Here is a 25,858-nt window from a genome sequence, read left to right on the forward strand (position 1 = left end):
CGAGACTTTGTTTTCATTTCCGGTAGGTAAAGTGGCTTGGAAACGAGATGCATTAGCTGCAATGAACATAAAAAAGGACACATAAGCATTTTTTAATAACAACAATTTGCATTCTGTATGTAAACTGTAGATCCTTACGCATGTACATTGCCCATAATGCCTGTTTACATCAGAAAGAACGTTAATTTCACTCCTCCCTCAATCGACAAGTTTCCTTTGGAGGATGATGAAGACTATATCACAGATCCCGATCAACTTGTGGATAGATTACCACAGCCTTATCGTATGATAGACAAAGTGCTCAAACTGTGGTATGATGAAGTGTGGGAAATCATTGAAAAACGTGAAAACGAACGTTTGGAGGAAAGCCGCAAAATCCGACCACCACAGTATGAGTGTTCAACTCAAATGAAGGTGCAAATATTTCGTGTGATACTAGGAGTTTCTTGATGTGGTATTGAGTGTTGTTTTGTTTATTACAAAATTAATCTGTTTCAGAGATTTTCAAATTGCGTGACTGTGTAGTGTTGCATGTGTAGTAGGATAAACTATAGATTGATTATTCAGATCTCAGTTAGATTTGTCGAAGCTGGATATCTGGACTGACACCTCTTACGAATCTCAGACCAGTGTCACACAAAGTGATTCAGGAAATCTTGCCTGAACTTTGGCCGCTTGTTGCGATTAAAATGGGTGAAACTGGTCTGAGATTCGGAAGAGGCGTCAGTCCAAATATTCAGCCTCGACAAATCTCGCTGAGATTAATTCAGGTCCAGCTCTAGCAAACTCTCTTGATTTAGCTATCTGGCTTTACAAAGCTATTTTTAATAGCTTGATGCTAGTTTGAAATAAATTTATGTGCATTTAATTTAAAACTGACAAAAAGTTGTACTAAGGTGTTGGACTGTGTTGTACATGTATAAACATCAATACAGTATCACATGTATACTATATAATTATTGTATAGGAGAGGAGAAAATCTATGGTTGGACCAGGAATAGAACCCGAGTCCCCTGCATTACTAGTTGGGTGCTCTAGCTAAACACTGAGCTATCCAGGCCAATATCAACTGTCCAACCATAGCTAGATTTTCTCCTCTCCTCTACTACAGTTGGTGCCTCTTTTCACCCCTGCTCTGCAGGTTGTCCTGCCAAGGGCGAAAAGAATCTTGGTTTTAATGTGTCTTTGAGGATGAATACAAAATAAAGGAGGGAGGAATGTAGCAGTTAGGGCTATATGGACCATGGATATCGACCTTGATAGCTCAATGGTTAGAGCACCTGACTAGTAATGCAGCTAGGGGTCCCAGGTTCGATTCCTGGTCCAGCTAAAGATTTTCTCCTCTCCTATACATATATCAACATTTTGCACAAGTTACATCCCTTGTCCATCATCTCCCGGTTAAAAAGTAGTATTTCCCTACATTGGCCTTTGTAATTTTTTGGTTTGTAGATTTTGACAATTCATATTTGAAAGGGGAGAAAAAGAAAACTTGATTTTTTACCGATTAACCTTTGGTTGACCCCACAAAAGCAGGGTTGGGTGGTTAAAACCGGCCCCGGTTTTAACCAGTGGTTTTAACCGTCCCGGTCAATACTCCCCAAATGGTCAATACTAGTCAATAATGGTCAATTGTGATTTTCCTATTTTTGTACATTTCTTGCAAAGATGAAGATAAATTAAGTCTTTTCATTATAAGGATCAATTGTTGATTAATATTTTTCATTAGATAATCAAATGTAATTTCATAAGTTTAATATATTTGGTTTGCTGAAACTGACCGAAATATCTTCAGTATACCTACCAGAGGGTCACAGTTCTGTAGCATATAGCTTGACGATTGGAGACAGACCTTTTAATACATGTACCTGGGCAGATTAAGAATAAAAGGTAGCTGGACATTACCTGAGCACATATAGGAAGCAGAGTTGACAGGTGTTAATAAGCATAGGCTGGGACCAGAGATGACCAGTGTGCCAGTTATTGTTATGAAAACGTCACCAACCCACCCCATCAAATGTTTATTCAACAGTTAAAATGAAGATTAATGAAACAATACTTATAGGTAGTTCTTTATTAAACTAAGGAGTTTGAACAGAAACTTTTACATCATCCCCAATTCAACAGTCATTTTGTACATTATTTATTTAATATTATGACTTATAAGTACATTATAAACTGATATAGTGCATGTTATGAATTACAGTATTTACCATAATGGTCACTTAAACATTCAAAATAAATAACACAGACTATATAATGACCAAATAATTTTCAGTCGACCAGTATTAACCACTATTGACCAGTATTGACTGGTTTTAACCAGCATTGACCACTGGCCCGGTCAATACTCATATTGACCACTTTTTTACCAACCCTGCACAAAAGGACGTAACTTGCTGTGAAGTAATGATACTTGTATATATAAAAGAATATTAACCAAATAATGCCTCAAAGAAAAATGCTTGTGTTTTATAAAGAGAAGTCTGACTGTTAAAAGTTTTAATAATGTTTCCAGGCTATATGGGCAGTTTTTACTCGAATGAGTTACAATGAAGACCAATTATGGTCAACTTGATAATTTGCTCACTGTCATATCTTACAATAAGAAGTAACAATACATGCCAGCATACTTTTCATGAAGTGCATTATTATATCTTCATGTATTTTCAAAAATGAAATAGTGCCACAGTGTATTTACATTCTACTTTCATTTCTGTCAGACATGCTGTATTATCAAGGTTTGTACACGCATTGTTCACAACTGTAACACATTCATGAGGAAATGGCTATCATTACAGAGATATCAAAACAAAACGATGGAAATGTTAATATACTAGTATGAATATAAAGATGGATAAAAAAAAAAACCCACCATGATTGTTATCGTACAATTATAAAAAATCTGCCATAAATATTATAAGTCTAATGTTCAGATAGTTTTGAACATATATGCTTTTTTCATATTAAAGAGAATAGAAATTATATCATGAAATATGATTTTAAATGCTCATAATTCATTCCACATATTTTATTTCTTTTTTGCACAGCATGGAAGTTAAGAAATATTGGTATTATGTACATATATGCATACCCCAATGAATGTTTCTTTGTTTGATCTTAATTACCAGAATTTTGATAAATGACCCTTGGCGAGATCAGAAATCTATGATTTTGATTTCAAATTGGAATTATCAGTCATAATGTTGATTTCCTCAGAGCCATGGACGTGCATGCTGTGTTTGTGACAGTGTTGATGGACGTTACATTTTCATTGGACTTCCCAGAGGTTTGGCAGCAGTTGATGTCTTAACACAGGAGAAAATGGCCACATGGGAGGAAGACAGCGTGGACATACACTACATCAAGGCCTACTTAATCGGCGTGCAAGTTTATCTAATTGTCACCATAGACGATATGGGTAATGATCAATTTCAAATCACTATAATGAAATATCTCATAATTTTCTGTAGTCAAGAATAATTTTGAATCAATTCATTCATGAAATCAATAAACAACCAGTAGAATATTCATATTTTTATGCCCCCATCATCGAAGAATCAAGGGCATATAGTAGTTTTTGTCTGTCTATCTGTTTGTTTGCAAAAACTTTAACCTTGACCATAACTTTTGAACTGATGGTGGCAGTGCTTTCATAATTAGCTCACCTGAGCTAAAAGCTCAAGTGAGCTATTCTGATCACCCGTATTCTGCCGTCCGTCTGTAAACTTTTAACATTTTTGACTTTTTCTCAAAAACCACTGGGCCAATTTCAACCAAAGTTGGCACAAAACATCCTTAGGTAAAGGGAATTCTAAATTGTTAAAATAAAGGGCCAGGCCACCTTCCAAGGGGAGATAATCAAGAAAAGGTAAAAATAGAGTAGAGTCATTAAAAAATCTTCTTCTCAAGAACCACTGGGCCAGAAAAGATGAAATTTATAGATCAGCTTTATTAGGTAGTGCAGATTCTAAATTGTTAAAATCATGGCCCCCGGGGGTTGGATGGGGCCACAATAGGGGATCAAAGTTTTAAATACAAATATATAGGAAAAATCTTCTTCCCAAGAACCACTGAGCCAGAAAAGCTGAAATTTATATGAAAGCTTTATGATATAGTGCAGATTCAGGTTTGTTAAAATCATGGCCCCCTTGGGTAGGATGGGGCCACAATAGGGGATCAAAGTTTTACATACAAATATATAGGGAAAATCTTTAAAATCTTTAAAAATCTTCTCAAGAACCATTGGGCCAAAGAAGTTCGCATTTACATGAAAGCTTTCTGACATAGTGTAGATTCAAGTTTGCAAAAACCATGTCCTCCAGGGGTAGGGGCCATAATAGGGACTACGGTTTTACATGCAAATAGATATGGAAAGTCTTCTGATATGGACCAAGGTGACTCAGGTGAGCGATGTGGCCCATGGGCCTCTTGTTTTAATGTGTGTATTCTATGTGACAAGGCCTATTTTTGGTACCAAAATGTTTGACCTTGTGACCTTGCCTCCTCAGGGTTTGATTTACTTTTGAAAAACTTTAAACTTTTCCATAACTTTATAATGGTTGGTGATAGGGCTTTCGTATTTCACATGTGTTTTCATTAATTGTGACAGGACCTTTCTTTGGGTACCATAACTTTGCTGCTGTAGGGGGGGCATCAGTGTTTCACAAACACATCTTCTTTTAATTTAATGCATATGTACACTGCTTTTTGGAATATCGAATTATCATGAAGCATTATTTGCATATCTGGCATTTATTATTATTCTCACAGGGTTTGCCCGATTGCTGATATTTGGAGGTGACAAATTTTACTTTGTGAAGATCTTGAATGAGTTCCAGGTATGAAATTGTTCTCCTCCTTCAAATAAAATCACTGATAGTGTATCCCCTCTTGCACATTCGTATCCATCAACCTTTGTGATCCCTAGTAACTATATATATCCACTTTTAAAATACAGTATGTATCATGGTTCTTTGATTGCGGATGATGACATAATAGAGAATATGCTGTGTATCTTTCTGCGATATGATGTCTTTATTCACTGAAAAGTTGAGAGAGAGAGAGAGAGAGAGAGAGAGAGAGAGAGAGAGAGAGAGAGAGAGAGAGATGAATGTACTGGATGTAGAATGGATAAATTCTTTAAGGTTTTCATTTTCACCAACTTCTTATAGTCAGATGATTTTGGGAGTGAATTACAGGTATTCAACAGTGTCTTTGTCTTAAAACTCGCTAATTAACATCAAGAATGTCTAGCTTAATAAAAGAGCTGTCAAGAAATGGGAAGCTTGAACAAACCACAGGACTTTAATGAAATTGAAGTTTACAAAAAATAAGCAATATTGAGAAATTCTTCATTATTTGTATCTTTTAATAATGAAAATTTGAAAGAAAAAGAATCATCTTGAAAAATATGTGTACACTGTATGCATGCAATTTATGACATTTTACTGGAAGTAAAACTTAGAATAATTATTAATGAGAACTTGTACAGTAAAACATGCTTATAATGAATATGTTTAAAACAAATTCATGCATACTGCGAAGTAATATTTATTCCCCTATGAAAATAAAATAATTTTATTGGATATAAGAATGTTTGGTTCCAACAAACTGTTTTTCACTGGCCCTGGAGGTTCAATATAACCATGTTTTACTGTAAAAATTGTGCGCATTACATATAGTGTATGCTGTAGTTAATGTAATGAAGGTATATTCAATGTACTAAACTGAAACAACTGTAGTGAATTATTTAGTTGATTAATAGTAGCACATTTAGTTTTTATGCTTTCTAGCAGTTGAAGCACTTAAATGAACTAACCATTTTTTGCACTCATTGATAAATATATTAACAGAGAGGTAGAGGCGGGGTTCATAGACCTATTTTCTCTAACCCTGCTCATGCAGTGAGTAATGTGTGTGCAGTAAATAAAAGCTAGATAGTATCTAAGAGATAGACATTGGACAATTGCCCGGGACAACTAAAGATACTTTCTTCTATTGATTTGGTTTTTTTCAATATAGATATTACATGGGTTTTATGATTCATACAAGTAAAAAAGGGGGGGGGGGGACCAACCATAAAGAATAAAACATTTATTTCATAATATTAAATTGACTCCTGCAATTTAAAATCATGTTTGGGCAAGTTAATGTCTATCGCTGCATCTGCAAGTTTGATGTGAAAAAAAATATATCTGGATTAAAATATTTTGTGAAAACAGTTTATCACAGGTTTGAATTGTTTGCTTAAAGTACAGGCTGGTAAATATATTTCATTGATTATGACTTTAAAAAATGAAGTAATGTATTTTACAGAGATATTACTGTGTTGTTGTAGTTTGTGATTTCTTTTCATACATGCATGTATAAACAGATATGAAGTCCTCTGGGCTCCAATGTAAATTAAATTGACAAGCTTTGCTGTACTTTTTTCCCATTTACATGTATATGCAAATAGTAGTTTTTAGGCCTATAGCAAAAATGTACCAAGCTTGAAAAACTTAGATGCTTTGACACAGATACTTTCACCTACTCAGTGTGTGCTAGATTTGTGATATCTGCAATTTGAGTTTTGAAATATATACTTTTGTAATCTGCATTTCATTATCAGTGAAGGTTTACCCATTCACTAATGTTAAAATGTGTCACTTAATTGTTTAATATTGCACTGCACATGCATTTAAGCATATTAAATAGAGAAAGGTGATATAAGATACTAATATCTTCAATGTATGTTTCCTTGCAGGAGGGTGGGACAAAGCTGAACATCAGTAAGTGTGAGGCATCCAGGAATGGGGACTACCTAGGGGCAGTATATGAAAGTGAGTACACTTAAGAAGTAAATTCATTTTTGAAAATAAACGAGGGTATGAACTGCTGCAACACCTCTCTCTCTCTCTCTCTCTCTCTCTCTCTCTCTCTCTCTCTCTCTCTCTCTCTCTCTCTCTCTTTATATAATTATATAGATAGATATATACAGTTGAACTTGGGTATCTCAAACACCGATATCTTGAATACCATGGATATGTCGAAGTGATTCAGAAGTCCCAGCCACTTATTTTTGAAGTATTTACCCTCGATATTTTGAATCCTCGGATATCTTGAAGTTCTTTCTCGGTCCCATCCAGTTCGAGATAATGATGTTTGACTGTATATGTATGTATATTATCAATTCTCTATTTACAGACCCAGAAACAGCTGAAGTGTGGTTAGAAGTATACAAACTTCCCCGAGATGCATGGCTTCACGAATTGGAATCTGTTCTGGCACAGACAAAGAAAGAAGAGAAAACGGCATGTTACAAAATGAGAGAGAGTCACTGCATTGCACTCAGCTTTGAACTTTTGAGTTCCTTTTGACCTAATAATTTTTTTTTTGACATTATAGGAGGAGGACCAGACTACAGAAACAGCAGCCACAACAGATCAAGATGCCCCCACACCTCAAAACGAAGGGGATCCACCCCCAGCTGCACCCCAGGTAGTTTACTCATTACAAATTATTTCATACCCATGCACTCATCAATTATTTTTACCATATAGCTAATTTAGAAATTTTTCATTAGACTAAGAAACACAGAATTAGATGAGTAATATCATCTAGATGGACAGTAAACTAAAATATTACAGTTTTTGTAAGAAATAAAGGTCTTACATGTACTTCCTCTTTTTCAATTAAATCCCAAAGTTATGAAAGCATGTACTTTAATCAATAGTTTGAATTGTGGTTTAATTTTTCTCATCATCAGAAACTCATTGCAGGTTTTGCTTCTCTTATCTCGTAAGAGAAGAAAGACTGACTATTGGTTCTGATGACGGATTTCACCATGTAAAACAATGGTGCAAGAACACATGCATGATGTCCATGCATTCTTTAAAAAGAGATACAGTTCATTACATTTAATCAAACAAGAAAGTCATATATTTTAAAATATTGCTGATCTCAGAGTATCCATTTAGTTTTGTTCTTTATCCCTCTCTTTTTTTGTCCACAAATCTGCCATTGACTCTACGTACTGCCAAACCCATCTCAAAGGAAGACAGATTATTGGTTAGAATTACTTCCCTTCCACTGCTGTTCTGAGTGAATATTCTCTTCACTCCAGAGAATACACATACTGTCTGGAGTATATTTTACAAGATTTTTGTTAACATCAAAAGAATATAATTTCTATTTTTCATGCTAAATTGCACGACTGATGATCTGGTTGATTGCAATTATACATGTATATATACATGTGGGAACATGGCAGTTTTACTGCATATACACACATCTATATTGCTAAAAAAAATGTTTACTGTTTAATTATCATAACTTGAAATCTGACTATCTCAGGAAATTTACATGATCATGACTTTTGATTCCCTGAATATTGCATGTTTGTATATTTTTATTACTGCAGAATTAATCTTATCCACTTTTGTGGAGTTGTGTGGGTTCAATCTTATCCACTTTTGTGGAGTTGTGTGGGCTCAATCTTATCCACTTTTGTGGAGTTGTGTGGGCTCAATCTTATCCACTTTTGTGGAGTTGTGTGGGCTCAATCTTATCCACTTTTGTGGAGTTGTGTGAGCTCAATTTTTGTGGAGTTCATTTTATGCTTCATTGCACAAAAACCAAATCCATGAAATTACATCCCAACCATTTACAGTCACAACAGTCAAATCTTCACAATCCATGAAAACTGGTCCACACAAATTTAAATTATTCCACTGTAAATTGTTTTATGTAAAGAATATGACTGTTTCCAAAGTAAACACTCTATTACAATTAAGTCATTTGGTTTTTGTAAACCTGTCTCAGCAAATTTACGCAGATATGTTAATTATATATCTTAATCATCGTTAGAGTAATACTTGTATATATAATAATTATATTCATCTGAATGTGCATGCAATAGAGATTTAGAAAATGTAATCGATTATAACTGTTTAGTAATGTTTAACTGGCAACTTGAATTTTAATTGTCAGGATGACAGTCATGGAGAAAAGCATGTGCCCAAACTGTCGCCTACCTCTGTAGTGATGAAGCTTAAACCCCCTCCCTCTATGTCGGGTAAGTAATTCTGATTCGGAGATCAGTCTTTGCAGATCTAAGGCAGTTTTAACCTTTGAACACAAAAGATTCTATCAGATCATTTGTTTTGAACTTTTATTTTCATCTAGCTGCATCAAGTTGTATTTGTGGTCAGTAAATTTTATGTAGTATTAAAATGCATTCGAAAAACGAAATTTGATAATTTATCAGAAGACTAACTTTTCAGAACTTAGACAAAAAGGTAAACATTTCTGTTTGACTTAATTAATAGTTCATGTTCCTGCTATTCATTATATTTTCTTGATATAATTGTTCATACTTCTCTACGTTGTTGAATTTTTTTTTTTTTGCCCTCAGGTGAAGGTGACTAAGTAACATATCTTCACTATTCCCTCTGAGTGATATACTTTATTTTTTTCCTTTGAAATATTCCTCATAACATTTAGTTCCAGTTGCAGAGTTTGACTATTCCCCTGTTTTATAGGAATGATTTCTAAATGAATCGAAAGCACAATTTATAATTTATATTAATTCACATGCACTAGCTGTTGCACATCTGAATTTCAGTCACTGAATTTATAATTTGAAATCTATGAGATGTTTAGCTCTTCTGTGATTGGGTAACATTTATGATTTAGTAATCCCTCGAAAGCTTATGCAAAGCGAAAATCTATACAAAGTACAGGTTGTATTGTAGAAATTGGTGATCGTATTTAGTGACGAAAGTCATCTAACAGTCATTTTTGTACATGTATATGTGATGGATAACACACATTGAAAATGACCATAGTAAGAAGTTATTTAAATAATAAAAGGATTTCTTTGTTGTTTCATTGGGTAATGAAGGTTGCAGAAAAAATTCATAACCCGCATAAGCAAAGAAAGACATTTTATTGTGAATACTTATATTTTTATGTATTTTTGAAAAATATAAATTAGATTTAAGTACTAAAATATCATATGGTTGACCCATTCGTTAAATGGAACAGCCATGATGCAGCCTTTGACCTTGATGACGCTCCATATTTGGTAATGATTACACAGAAAGGTGGTACTAAAAAACCGGATCAAACTAGTTTGCAACAAACATGCATTCATTGTCTATGATAATAGCATGCAATGTCAATTTCAAAAGAAATATAGGAGAGAAGATTCAGTGAATGTAAATATTAAGGGATGAAAAGTGAAAATTTGAAACCGTATAATCAATCTCATAATTCCTATAAGAATATTAAATTAAGAGTATATATATAGGGCAAACAAGGTGGGATCAGATGCCTAGGAAGGACAGTACTAGTGCACTGTCATGTAAAAATTATTTGTCTATAAATTTTTTTCATACTTGGTAAAATCTTGGAATTAAAGATTTTTAATCATAAAATGTTAAAATCATGTGGAGTTTGTAGTCAAAACCACGAGTTATGGGCAGAATTCCCATAAAATCAGAGTATCAACTATCCAATTCCTAATTCATATCGTGGTCCTGTAAAACCTTCCTGCATGGAATTAATTTTTGTCTTTTGAATAAATTCACCCAGCCCATATTGGGAAGATTTATTTGGTATACTTCATCAAAGTCATACGTGAATTGGTAGAATAATTCATAAAAAACTAATATACATATAACACTCCTTTTTGAAACTTCATGTTCATTTTATTTTGAAGTGAGACATCTTCTGAAAATATTGTATTGTGAATGTTTTAGTGATAGGAATAATGTAAATCAAATCAAGCATTGTGTGCATTTTTACTGAAAAACGGGACCACGAGATAATATGAGACTTAATGGAGTTGCTAATCTCTGTTATATATGTCTCTGATAATATGCGAACATCATGATAAAAATAATTGTATCCACATATTTTTTGTGTCTCACTGCATGGAAGAGCTCAATAAAGGGAAATAACTAATAGGTAACTCAGAAATTGCATATAGATTACTAATATTCTACAGATTCTAACTTTGCACGCACTAGATATCAAGTGTCTTCATATTTTTTACTTATCAAAAATAATTACAATAAGTTATTATGAAGCAACTTGTACCCTACTGATTTATATGTATCAGGATTATAACCAATGATTGCCACAGCTAGCATCTCTGGTTTCCCACACAGGATACACTTTGTATGTCTTTCAACAGAGACAATCTTTTGTAAAATGTGATAATAATGTATACATCTCCTCATCTTCTTTATGAATAGTAACTTTTAAGGTAGCCCACGATACCTATGAAAAAAAACCTGACTCCTCAGATACCTGATGTGGGAGCACTGTAATAATTACTGTCTGTCCACACCTGTAATTAGTGAATCTAGTCTTTTATACCCAGAGAACTGATATCATGTAATTAAGTGGTCAATAGGCAAAGGAAGGTGCAAGTATATTTTGAGGTCAGAGAATCAAAGGTCAAGGTCACAAGATAATGACTTTAGGATTGTGCAATATATTAAATGATGTGTTTTTCTGCATACTGATTTTAGATTTAGCATGTATGTAAATGATGATCAGAGGACATCTCTGACTAAATATTTCAAGGTCACTAAGTGAAAAGTCAAATTCACAACATCGTTACATGCATATGACTGTATAGATGGAATATTGCTTAAAACTTCAGACCTAGTCATTTTCGTACTAAGGTACACATGTAGATGAAGGTTAAATAGATTTAAGACACTTGCAGTTTTTGGACACAAGTCAAAGGTCAAGGTCACAAAAGCACTTGTCATTAGTATGAGTATTCGAGCATTATGGTTAGGTGCTAGATGCCTTGTTAATAAATATTTTGAAGTTTAGCTTGCTAGGACGTAGAATTTGGACAGGTAGGCATTTTCTGTTTTGTCTCTTTTAGAACATGTGTTCGCTGATTTCAAAAGTTGTGCATGCATGTTTATATACCAGTGTTTGTTTAAATAACCATAGTTACTGAGCAATTACCAATGAAGGTTCATTTTTAAGGATTATCTCCTGCAGATGATTCATATCTAGGGGTGAAAGAAACTTTCAAAGGGCAATATATGGAATACAATTAGATATGTTTTATTCTGTCATAATTATATCATCATATTTTATGTTTACTTATAGTTAGTAATGGAGTTCTTCCCACAATCTCTACATTATATCAGAGGACTCATTATATTCATTGTAGTATTTCTTTATTCTGAGTAATGACGTCATGACTGTGTGATGTTGGATTGATAATTATGTTATACATCCCACAAGCACTATATTGTATAAAATGTCCGAGAATCGTCATTTAATTAGTATTTCTATATATATATAAAGAATAATGACATGCCATTATGAACAATTTTGTGATATTTGTGATTGTGATGTTTGTGATCGATTGACAGGGAACACCTCCTCTTCAGTGTATTCTGCTTGTCAGAAGGTGGATACAGGGGAGGTAATTGGAACAGGTGTAAATCACATACTGACACCAAGTCATAAAGAGATGAGGAAGGAAGTGTTTGCACATCTCCATGACAACCTTATTGACTATTTACCCAAGGAAGATGAGCTCGAATCTCTCGAGTAAGTGTTTAACCTTTAGGTCAGTGAGGTGGTGAAACCTTGCTTTGTCTTCATAATTTTGTCCATGTGATTCTAAGTTATAATGTTTTGTGTTAATGTTGTTGAGAGGATGGGATGGGGAGGAGGGGGGGGGGGGGCATTATTTTGTTGTCTCTGTGAAATTTTATATTTAGTAACTCACTTTTTTCATCTTCTTGTGAATGTTTGAAAGAAAATGTTTTAATCAGTTGAAGTTGTTGATACATTGAAATTTTATGATAAACTAATAGCAAATATTTTCATGTTGACAGAGATGTGAATTTCCATTTCATGACTGCTGGTCGACTTGTTCCCATTGGTTTGGAACAACAGAGTCAGATAGGTATGCCTTATGTGTACCAGTTGTCCCATTCAATCAGTCAGATTAAAAAATGCTTTCTTAAGACATATTTCATGTATATATAAAACTTGTGTATCTGCAATCTCTCTCTCCCTCCTCTCTCTCTCTCCTCTCTCTCTCTCTCTCTCTCTCTCATATGAATTACTTTAAAAAGCTTTTCTTTTTGTGGAGGACCCTTATTTGTATATTCCTGACTATGATCATCCTGTATTTATTTCAGAGACTGATGATGAACTTAAGAGTAATATTTCTTAATCTATAGCTAATAAGAAATAACCATGCTTATGTATATCCTTTGCATATACCCTCAAATAATGCTTATGTCTGTAGATTTTTAACCATTTACAGGTTTAATAGGTTATGTAACTTTTTAATTTATAAAATTGCATAACAAAAAGCTGCTTTTAAATTTCTAGTCAGTTAGATTTCCTTTAGAAAATTTCTCATTATTGTAAATGAAATATCAACAATTTTTTATGGTAATGAAGCAGTCATCATACCTAGCATATATATTGAGTGTGATGATGTGAAAATCATCTGACAATACCCGTGTATTGATATTTAGCTGATGTAAAATTGTGTATGTCCTGGAAGTTTTTTCTATGCCCCTGTAATCCGAGTTTTAGATCCATCCATCAAGTCTGTTTGGTCATGACTTTTGAATGGATGACAAGAACTTTCTTTGGGTATCAAAATTTTGAAATGTGACCTTGAGTTTGCATGGGGTTTGACCTGCTTTTGAAATTTTTTTAACCTTGTCCTTAATTTTTGAATGGTTGGTGATAGAGCTTTCATATTTCACATTGTGTATTCCTTGTGACAAGACCTTTTATGTGTACCTAAATTTGTGACCTTAACCTTGGGATTTGACTTACATTTGAAAAACTTTTAACCTTGGCCATTATCAACTTTGCTGCCATTCAGGGGCAATTCAACAAATCTATGTTTCTAGTTTAAGTAGAAGTTGATGAAGTTTTGATATAATTTAATAAGTCTTGTATTATAAGATTTCTCATAATTTTTTTCCCCAAAAAACAAAATGTAAGTATTAGGTAAAATTCTTATTGCAACAATGTATATTACAAAATTATCGGAAAAAGTCTATAGTCACAACTAACTAGCAATAATAACATCAAATTTTGTGACTACCGGTATAGTAAATTAAATTGTTGTTAATTTTTTGTCCTGTTGAGAATTTTTCACTCATATTGAGATGTCACCAGTGGTAGGTAAAGTACTGCCAATTTAGACCTATGCTTAGTGCTCAGGGCTGTATCATTGAGGGTTCTTTATCGTGCCAACGCCTGCCGCAATATGGGAACTCCATTTTTAGGTCATATTTGAAAGACCTGTGATTTTCACTTCTAAATGCCAAGCATTTGGCAAAGGAGCAATCACTACCTATGTTTATGTATATGGTTTGACACAGCCATGGCATGAACCGGGCTTGAACTCACGACTTCCCGGTTACAAAGCAAATGTTCTACTACTGAGCTACCACAACCAGTCTAAAGTAAATGAATCACACAGTTTGATGTTATTATAGTTAGATGTGAGTAAGGACTTCGCAGACAGTTTTGTAAAGTCCAAGAATTCCCAGTTAGAATCCACTGATACACTGTTTTGTATTTATATTTATTTTATTTGAACTAATGTCTTTATTTAAAAGCTTTGTGCATAATGTTACTGAAGTATTTTAAACTATTTTAATCCTTTTGTATTTAATATCTTGACAATAAAATATGTTCAATTCAATATTTTATAGTGGAATGTGAAGCAATTTTTCTCTGTAGTCTATTTACGTATGAAGGTGTATTTATCCACATAATTATGGCAATATTTCCAATTTTTTGTGTCAGGACTGCCAACAACCATTGCAGTTTGGTGGAAGGGATCCACTCATGTTATGCAGTACTCACTGTTAAAACAGCACAAAGGTATTTTAAAGCTAGTATGTGCTTATCATTAAAGCTAACATGCATCTTCATAAATTCAAGCTACAGTACAACTTAGGTTAGTGGCGTGCAGGATATGCATCATGAGGGTGAACCTCACAAACAAAGAGCAAATCAATATGACATCATTTTTAATATGTTTCATATATGACCCATGCATAAATCAATGATCAAATCGATAAAAAAATTAAGGAGTATTAAATCAATTTAATACACAACTTTGATACATGTATATACTGTATTCATAAAAAGAATTGTGCACATAACATTTTTCTGGGGCAGTGAATCAGATTTATTGACTGTCTATAGATTTATTGATTATATATAGATTTATTGATTATCCATAAATTTATTGACTGTCTATAGATTTATTGATTTTGTGTAGATTGATTGATTATCTATAGATTTATTGATTATTTATAGATTTATTGACAGTCTATAGATTTATTGACTGTCTAGATTTATTAAATGTCTACAGATTTATTGACTGTCTATAGATTTATTGATTGTGTATAGATTTATTGATTATCTGTAGATTTATTAATTATTTATAGATTTATTGACTGTCTATAGATTTTTTGATTATATATAGATTTATTGATTATCTAGAGCCTAGATTTATTGATTATGTATAGATTTATTGACTGTCAATAGATTTATTGATTATAAATAGATTTATTGATTATCTATAGATTTATTGATTATAGATTTATTGATTATCTATAGCCTAGATTTATTGATTATCTACAGATTTATTGATGTCTATAGATTTATTGATTATATATAGATTTATTAATTATCGATAGATTTTGAAGTGAAGCCTGACCTGGTATGGCCATACACCAGCCCTGTGACAGCATCAGCTGTAAGTGATGACACATCCTTGTTGGCTGTTGGATTTGAAAATGGAAATCTTGTGCTTTGGGATCGATATCTTGGTGTGTAATGTCAGTTAGAATATGTGATTTGAAAATAATTGTTCTCTTTCATTGAATTTAGAGAGGGTCATTCAAGCCTGCATCCTAGCATTGAATTCTGATGCCATTACTTCTGTCAGATGACAAATATACTGTTAATGTAGTCCTATTACAAGAAACTTTATCAGAGTAGCAAATTTTTCATGAAGCTTTTGTCAGTTATTTTGGTCAACTAAATTGTTCTTGACATACATTACTATCCAGTGTGAAATTTAGACCTTCATCATGTTGTGTAGGTATCCAGAGAGGCGTTGTCAACATTTTGGACCGAGTCAAGATTGCTCAACTAACGTTTTTGGACCCCAGTATTTGCCCCCAGAACCTGGACGATTACCAGCCATACAGAACTAAAGCCTCTGCTTACCTGCTGATTTTGTGTGACAATGGGGCGCTGTATGTCACAATGACGGGTCCCGGTCTGGAACTCGACCCAATCTGTATCAGTCCGCAGTAAGTTCAATTACCTCAATTACCTAATCTACATGTATATTAGTCCACCATAACTCAAATGACCCAGTCAATATCACTCCACCATTAGTCAAATTACCCAATCAATATCACTCCACCATAAGTCAAATTACCTAATCAATATCACTCCACCATAAGTCAAATGACCTGATCTGTATCTCTCCACCATTAATCAAATGACCCAATTAATATCACTCCACCATTAATCAAATGACCCAATCAATATCACTCCACCATAAGTCAAATTACCTGATCTGTATCTCTCCACCATTAATCAAATGACCCAATCAATATCACTCCACCATTAGTCAAATGACCCAATCAATATCACTCCACCATCAGTCAAATGACCCAATCATTATCACTCCACCATTAGTCAAATGACCCAATCAATATCACTCCACCATTAGTTAAATTACCCAATCAATATCACTCCACCATTAGTCAAATGACCCAATCAATATCACTCCACCATTAGTTAAATTACCCAATCAATATCACTCCACCATTAGTCAAATTACCCAATCAATATCACTCCACCATAAGTCAAATTACCTGATCAATATCACTCCGCCATAAGTCAAATTGCCCAATTAATATCACTCCGCCAAAAGTCAAATTACCCGATCAATATTACTCTGCCATAAGTCAATTACCCAATCAATATCACTCCACCATAAGTCAAATTACCCAATCAATATCACTCCACCATAAGTCAAATTACCCGATCAATATCACTCCGCCATAAGTCAAATTACCCAATTAATATCACTCCGCCAAAAGTCAAATTACCCGATCAATATTACTCTGCCATAAGTCAATTACCCAATCAATATTACTCCACCATCAGTCAAATGACCCAATCAATATCACTCTGCCATAAGTCAAATTACCCAATCAATATCACTCCACCATAAGTCAAATTACCCAATCAATATCACTCCACCATAAGTCAAATTACCCAATCAATATCACTCCACCATAAGTCAAATGACCCAATCAATATCACTCCACCATTAGTTAAATTACCCAATCAATATCACTCCACCATTAGTCAAATTACCCAATCAATATCACTCCACCATAAGTCAAATTACCCGATCAATATCACTCCGCCATAAGTCAAATTACCCAATTAATATCACTCCACCAAAAGTCAAATTACCCGATCAATATTACTCTGCCATAAGTCAATTACCCAATCAATATCACTCCACCATAAGTCAAATTACCTAATCAATATCACTCTACATGAAGTCAATTTACCCAATTGATGAACTGTATAGTATTGCCAGGGCATTACATGAATACATGCATTATGTTACAGAGTAGAGAAAGAAAATGACATATTCACTATGGTTCAGCCTGTCCCAGGGATCCAAGATCTAGTGAGTACTTTTAGCTTTGTCTGTTCCAAAACCAAGAGCATAGGCGACCCCCCCCCTCTACTTCTAGTAACTTGTGTTCCGGTACATGGATTTGTAATTATAGTCAGTTTCATGCTCAAAATACATTGGTTGGTGTTTCCAGTATTCGTCCATGGACAAACATTTTTTCCCCTGAAAAGTTTGAAGAATGAAACCTGCTCTGTTTAGATTGTCGCTTCTGATTGGTTGGTATGAAAGCAGGGTATTTTATGGCAAATGTTTTCCTCTTCATCAGGGAGACTTTGCTTTCTATGCCTATGTGTATATACATTGGGAATCATGAATTGACTTTGTATATGATATTCACTTGATTAGATTTTCATTATGCTTTAACGTATTATTATGATGATTTTCACTAAAAGCTAAAGGTTTAAATTAGTGATCGAGTTTTTTCAATTAGAATTTTTCCATTGTCTATTTGGATGTCATTTTATAAAACAAAGTAATTAAATGTTGCAATGAACTTAAAATTCTATAAACTTATTTCCAGGATTTGCTATATTTCTAGTAAATTTACCCAGGATAAAGTGCTTGTTCATTGGTCTTTTGGAGTTTGACTTTACTATTGAAAGGAATCGGCATTCAAAAAAAGAAAAAAACTGTAAAAGAAAAATAGAATTATTCCAGGTTTGATTCTTGAGATATTCTGACTTTCAGCTGATAACAGTCCTGAAATCTGGAAAGGTTCAAATCCGTGATTCACTGCAAGGGACAGTTCTATGTGAACCAATTCTACCTAAGTCACATGAACTCATGGCTCCATGGGATCCTGTAGTTGCTGTTGGAGCAATGGGGCAAATTTTGTTTCTGAAAGGTGAGATTTTTATTTTTAAAAAGGTTTTAGAATACTCAATTAAGTAGCCTAGCTTAATCACCTCTGGGTATTGATAAAGTTTAGTGAAGAGTCTTACGTTTTTGAGCCCCTCTACCCCCCCCCCCCCCCCCCCTCAAATCTCAAATTCCTAGCATAGATGTATTCAAAATGTTTATGTGTGTATGTGTGTATTAGTGACAGATTTCCTCACAGCATTCTATTCTTGAAAAGTAAAGAAAATTTAAACTGATTGGACCAGGAGCATATTGGGGGTGGAAATGGTGTTTTGTGGTGTTTTTGTGTAAGCAGATTTGTTGGTAGAATTTTCTGTCAGTTTTCCAACATTCCATTGTAAATCTTGTCTTGTTTATTGGTAATTTATACAGATATGATAACTTCTTCAATTCAGGGAACAATAAGGACTACGGAGAGGATGAAGGCGGGGACCAGGCAGAGTGTGCGGGGGCATTGTTTGTGTACCAGATCAGATCCTTCCCTTCCCTAGACTCCTACATGTCCAGGAAGAGGGACAAAGTGAACCAGACAGTCCATGCCAAAATAGAAAACAGAATCGAGGCTTTGATGAAAGAGAGGCAAGTTTCCAAGTATATTCTTGTCTGAAGGGGAATACAAATCCCCTTTTGAGGTGCAAAGGTACCATACTACATATATGTAAGTTTGCAACAACCCTTTTTTCTGGATCCACCCCTTCATCCCTTCATGGATATATGAAGTCTATCAGAATCTATGATGCTGTGGTTCAAACTCTTTCCTCCTAAGCAAATGGAACACCATCTCTCTCTCTCTCTCTCTCTCTCTCTCTCTCTCTCTCTCTCTCTCTCAGTGAAATGTGACTGATAACCTTTGAAAATGAGTAATAGCAAGTCTTATTTGCTTTTTTAAGGATTGCCCAGCAAGGTCTCAGAAAATCTCGAATGCAGGAAAGGTGGGGGAATTTGAAAGAGGAAATATGGAGCATTCTTCAGTACAGAGACCATGCAGAGAAAAAGGCTGACAACCGGCCTGAAGTGGTATGTATCAATGACAATCAAACTAAAGTAGTACATGTATGTATCAATGCCAACCAGTCTGAAGTGGTTTGTATCAATGCCAACCAGTCTGAAGTGGTTTGTATCAATGCCAACCAGTCTGAAGTGGTTTGTATCAATGCCAATCAGTCTGAAGTGGTTTGTATCAATGCCAACCAGTCTGAAGTGGTTTGTATCAATGCCAACCTGTCTGAAGTGGTTTGTATCAATGCCAATCAGTCTGAAGTGGTTTGTATCAATGCCAACCAGTCTGAACTGGTACATTGTATGTATCAATTACAACTGTCAGAATTTATCAGAGGTTCATTAAGTGTAACATTGTTCATTTTTTTCCTTTAATTTGTTTTTCAGAAGATGGCATCCCGTAAAATTGTTTTTTTTTTCAATTGTGGTTTAAATGTCTTGGGTATCTTCGCCAAACTGTATTATTTTATTATATACTTGTCTTCCTATAACGATATACGTTTTGAATTTTTAAAAGTTAAGAATATGTTAATTTAGAATATATATAATTGTAATTTGACCTATTTTCTTATTTTAGAATATATACAATTGAAATTTGACAGTGTGTTCTTGTTTTAGAATATATACAATTATAATTTGACAGTATGTTCTTGTTTTAGAATATATACAATTGTAATTTGACCGTATGTTCCTCCATTTCAGCATTACAAACACGTCAGGAATTTTTCTCAGGTAGGTACACTATACATACGTCATCAGTACACCGTTGTGGACATTTTGTTAGCACTTAATTAACTGTTCATGAGTTATCTAGTTGATATTTTATGATTCGGTAATTAGAATACTAAATCATTTTGAATTATTCAAATTTTTTTTAATTTTAGAATAGATGTGCACCTATTAAATACAATAAAAAATCCGCGAGTTGAAATACAAACTGAACATTGTATGCATACTTGTATTTCTGTACTGTAAATGAAAAGAGTGTTAAATACTATATATCTATGGATAAATATGCAAGTATGATTAAAACAAACTTGTTTCTTTTTCAATAACTACTCAAATGTATGTTGAAGAAGTTTACACTTTTAAAAAGACGCATAATTATACATGTACACGTGCTGTGTCATATTTATAGTTCCCACGCTGAACAATAAGTTGTGGGAGCCCGTAACTACCTTTCAGACAGGTAGCCTATGGCAATTATCGTTAACTACTCCGACACTTGTAATAAAATGTTCAGCAATATGCTGCTTTTTCAATTTTTTGCTTGAAACAACCTGAAGCCAGATAAAGCCCATTATGGCAGCATGTTCCTGTCTGTGACAGATCTGAACCATCTACAGATTACAAGTTTTACACTTAAAGTACAAGTTCCTCCATCAATTATGTATCTGTATCAGTAGGTCAATTTGTTAACAAATGACCTACATACAAACTGGGAATTTGTGCATTCGTCAGCAACTACTTGATTGTCTCTGTATGGCAGATATACTTAGATTTCAAAATCAAACACAGTAAGACAGAGATGAAATGGAAGGGTGTGTTCTCTCATTTTCCTAATGTTAAATATCTCTTTCAGTGAAAACAAACAAACAAAGTTTTGGATTATCAAATGTTATCAGGTTTGTTGTAACACTGCCACAGCTACAGCCTTTTGCTTTTTGTATGACTTTGCTCGCTTTGTGTTGTATGTGCGTCATTTCCGCTACGTGCCCCTTCACTTACGTCTTTTGCAAAATCGGAAAACTGTCTATTCTTTGAACTTTCAATTTACTTTGATTCATATGCATTATACATTTGTATGTTTTCATTTTGGGTCAATTTTTGCAGTGTAATATACAACTGGATTTTAGCGACGAAAATATCCCGTTTTAGATATACATGTACGTCCTTGAAATAAAAAAAAAAGTTTAAAAAAAAAAAAGAAAGAAAGAAAAAAGGTAACAAATATTTATGTACAAAATTATATGGAAAAAAAAGTCCACAGCATGATAACAAAAACAATAATATGTTGACTTGTCAGATAATTATGTCAACTTGTCAGATAAATTATGTCAACTTGTCAGCTACTTATATCCACTTGTTAGGTTATTATCTGGCTTGTCAGTTAATTTGGTGCACTTGTCAAATGAAAAAAAAGTTTAAAAGTAATCTTAAAAATGTTTTCACGACCAAACTGTGCCATCCACTTAACAACATAATGATTCGACAAGTGGACATAATGATCGGACAAGTCGACATAATGATATGAAAAGCCGACATAATGATATGAAAAGCCGGCATAAAGATCTGACAAGTGGACATAATGATCGGACAAGTCGACATAGTGATATGAAAGTCAACATAAAGATCTGACAAGTTGACATAATACATAATCTATTCAGATGATTATGTTGACTTGTCAGATAATTATGTCGATGTTAACTTATCAGATACTTAGACGGAAAGTAGACGTCTGAAAATGACAGTTTAGTATATCAGAATTAAAAGATGTGAAAACATGAACGAGGATTTTATTTTAACAAGTCAACATAATTATCTGACAAGTCGACATAATTATCTGATAAGTCGACATAATTATCTGACAAGTGATGGCAGAAATATGCCACCACACGAGCTGTATTTTATTTAATAATTAAAGTTTTAAATTCGTATTCAGAACTAGGCTATCTCGTCCGTATGTTGTCATCCTTACATTTCTTAGAGTCATGAAATTGTTAATGTACGGTTCATATCAAAAGGAATGTTTGTATAATAAACTCGAGGCGACACATCACAGTCTAAAATATGTTATATGGCATTAATGTATTTTCTAGGGGGATGAAAGTGTAATGTTCCTAACTTGAATAGATGGAAAAGCTTGAAGTGAGATCTGCATCCCAAAATATGTGTTCCAACAATTGTGTTATTGACAGATGACCAATTAAAAGTGATTTATTTGAACATAGTACTGATTTGACACAGTTCAGAGTGCTTCGTGGAGTTTATTTTGGTCGTAAATTACCGTCAATAGCGTTTCTTTCTATTCGGTATAGCCACCCGCTATTGTCAGGGGTATGTTCGTTGCACCAGTTAATTTCATCTCCATAGATATTTACGATTGCATTAATGGCATCGTAAGTTCGTCCTATTCTTATTGATTACATTTATTTTTCGCGCCCACATTGTGGTTTCAGTTTTGCCGTCTTCTTTTTTTACGCAAAAGTTCAAAGTTCCGTCAGAGTTCGTTTGCGCACACACACACATAGACGCAGAGGATTATGGGTAGTATGCGGAGAAGTTAGGCCACATTTAAAAATATGTTTGTTTCCCCTCTCCCGACCCTAAATTTCAGAGGAAGGTCGGTAGGTAGGTAAAAAGTTTTTTGTTTTTTTAGCTAGCAGAATTTTATTTATTATGAAATTCCCATAACCATTAACAATGCCCGATACCAAACGTCGTGAATCACATCATCCATGTTTCCTCATCAAACTCGTATAGTCAGTTCTCGCGTAAATTCTGCTTTGATTGCCACGTTTTGCAATTAGGGAAGGTGTCGATATTTTGGACAGTACTTCATGTATTTTGGAAATGCTCATTATCTAACCACTAAACTTAGGCATTGGACTACATGTATACATATTGGTTGATTCGACGAACATTGGGTTTCATCAGAATTTTCTCTGCTATTTATGCCACATACTAACACTTAAATAAAGTTAGGGAGAATGTTGCAACTATGGACAATGGTGTTAGTTTTGGACACATGGTGTTATAAAATTGGTAAACGCGGTTGCTGTCTTTTATTTATGGTTCACTGACATTTTATTCTTTTGTTTTTTGCACATTATCTTAATTTGTATATGATAGTGATTTTGATTATATTTTTAAATGATATCGGTAGATCTAGTTTACCAGAAAACGTTTCAACGGGACTTGATTTTGCCTATCAAACAAAATGGATGATGACATCAACCAATCAGAGCTGAGTTACAAATGTGCATATAATTAGGTGTTTTCCAGTTTGTAAATATAGCATTAGTTCAGAAATAAGTTAAATTCAGAATGCTTCTGATTGACTGTCAAAAATATCGCATCCGTCCGAAATATCAGCACTTTCCCCTACTGAAGAACACAACTTGCACACTGGATGCCCCGAATTCTCTTGTTTCCTCGCTCCTCGTATAGACAACATTTCTCCATCTCGATCTTGCAGATCACTAGTCCGAATTGCGAGCCGAATTCAATGTTAAACTCACTTGTAACTAATCAATAAAACAATCATGATTCTTGTACTTATTAATATCGATTAAAAGAAAATATCAATCCAAAATTCGATATTAAACAGAAACCAACAGTTGTAGTCAACCGAATTTTCACTGCCATTTGAGCAAACGAGTCTCGTGACTCAAAACAAAGCTCGACAGTTTGATAAAATGTTTTCAAGAGACTGTTTATGTGATGAAAGAACCCATAAAATCGATATTAGTAAGTACAAGAAGAATCGTTTTATTGATTAGTTATGAGCTTAAAATTGAATTCGGCTTGTAAGTATTTGAAATCAGCCAGAGAATGCTGCCTCCAGCTGGAGGCGGCGAAATTTCTAGATTTCGGACCAGAACACCTCCTGTATTCGTATTATTATTTTTTTTATTTTGGATCGAAACCAAAGAAGATATAGAAAATTTTTGTCATTATAAAATACTGATCTGCACCAGAAACGACCTTGAAATTTTCTTAAAATTAAAAAAAAAAACTTCACCAGAATGGCGTAATAAAAACTTATGGGTCGGTGTGAATTTTCAGACTCGGTCGGGCGAGGGGAAACAAACAATATTTTTATTTTGGCCTTATACATGCAGGATTTGTACCTGTACATACGCGTAACTCATCAAAGGTATACGTTTCAAATTTCCAATAATCCATCCTGAACTATTGCGTCAGTGATGCGTGTTCTTCATGCTTGATGGTGGAGGTATTGTGCTGAAGTTTCTCCGTGTGATTATTCTTCATGTTTCTGTTCATTAAGGAGGTTGCATGGCGACACTTAGCCATTCTCCTTTTGTATTTTGTCAACCATTGCGAAGTTTTCGTAAGCTCATCAATACGACCTCTTTTGATAAACAAGTCATTTTACAAAGTGCTATACACGGTTTGCAGAACGGTCAATAATTTCCGTCAGATAATCTATTCAGCATGCTACAGATTTCATTGAAAATAGACAACGTTAAAATAAATACTAAAAACAAAGCTTACAATTAAAAACGCAAAACAAGCACATGGACGAAAAATAAAACAACAAAACAAGTATATTTTAACCAGGTTAAAAATTTGAAAAGAAATTCGAAGTTTATATGACATGCGGAGCATCTTGTTGCAATATTGTATTACCATCTTAATAAATACCTAGTATGCGGATATTTAACCAAAGTGTTACGTAGAATGTATGCGTGCATTTATATCTGCGTGCGTTTTTCAATAGTTAGGCTTTATTTTCTTTCTATCTTTATACATTGTACAAGTATTTTCATAAATTTCACCTTTCTTCTGTTATATATATATGAATATATATCAATACATCTGTTTCCTGTAGATGTTTTTCATATACCATGCTTATATATACATGTAATTTTTGTTGTGGCTTTATTTCGCTGCTACAATCACGAGATTGATTTCTCAATACAATATACAGCTGAACATGCATATAAAAAGTGAACATTTTGTACATTAATTTGGGTATTTATTAGTATAGAAAGTATATAATTTTTGAGAAAAGGAAAAAATGCACCAATAATATTCCGTATTATTATAAAAGAAATATTTAGTAAACCTAGAATTTGACGAGGTGTGAATGTTTTATTTTCTTTATTTCAGACTCCCGGGTCAATGGGATGGTCGCCATTTTTCCAGAAATGATTTTCAAGGAATTGAAAAAAAAATAATAATGACACAATTATTAAAAAACTGTCCAAAAACCTTCCGTCCAGTGTGATATTTTGTAATATAATTTTTATCATATGTGAATAAATTAACTGTTGTATTTTGAATATGAATTTGGATTCCCTTTATTTCTTTTACTATGACAGCGATTCCTGGAAGAAGAAACAAAACTCCCCTTTCTATAGAAATAGTTTAAAAGAATTGAAAATGAAACAGCATGTGGGCCTACTATCAGTGGCAGATTTGGGGGGGGGGGGCATAAAGGTAAATCATGGTCTCTTGTTTAGAAAAAGAAAAGAAGAAAAAAACGATAAAAGAAGAAATAATTTC

The 25,858-nt window shown here is 33.8% G+C and overlaps 1 protein-coding gene across 8 annotated transcripts; it reads left to right on the forward strand.

Moving 5' to 3' along the window:
* Nucleotides 1-25,641, forward strand: LOC125651909 (WD repeat-containing protein 93-like). 8 transcript variants are annotated; one of them, XM_048880758.2, is made up of 22 exons: nucleotides 2-414; nucleotides 3,220-3,421; nucleotides 4,774-4,841; nucleotides 5,856-5,906; nucleotides 6,749-6,824; nucleotides 7,189-7,295; nucleotides 7,390-7,482; nucleotides 8,974-9,058; nucleotides 9,267-9,281; nucleotides 12,393-12,573; nucleotides 12,864-12,934; nucleotides 13,173-13,193; nucleotides 14,812-14,889; nucleotides 15,714-15,845; nucleotides 16,121-16,334; nucleotides 17,680-17,740; nucleotides 18,437-18,593; nucleotides 19,003-19,186; nucleotides 19,498-19,624; nucleotides 20,309-20,338; nucleotides 21,189-21,231; nucleotides 25,463-25,641. In XM_048880758.2, the coding sequence occupies exons 1-21, from the start codon at nucleotides 157-159 to the stop codon at nucleotides 21,189-21,191; spliced, it is 2,214 nt and encodes a 737-aa protein (XP_048736715.1). In that variant the 5' UTR covers nucleotides 2-156; the 3' UTR covers nucleotides 21,192-21,231; nucleotides 25,463-25,641. The 8 variants fall into 8 exon arrangements, with proteins under 8 accessions (XP_048736716.1, XP_048736717.1, XP_048736715.1 ...); XM_048880756.2 differs by lacking the exons at nucleotides 5,856-5,906; nucleotides 21,189-21,231 and adding an exon at nucleotides 5,175-5,201; XM_048880753.2 differs by lacking the exon at nucleotides 21,189-21,231.
* Nucleotides 25,642-25,858: the final 217 nt, after the last annotated feature.

This window comes from Ostrea edulis, chromosome 5 (genome assembly GCF_947568905.1).
Source record: "Ostrea edulis chromosome 5, xbOstEdul1.1, whole genome shotgun sequence".
Classification (NCBI taxonomy): domain Eukaryota; kingdom Metazoa; phylum Mollusca; class Bivalvia; order Ostreida; family Ostreidae; genus Ostrea; species Ostrea edulis.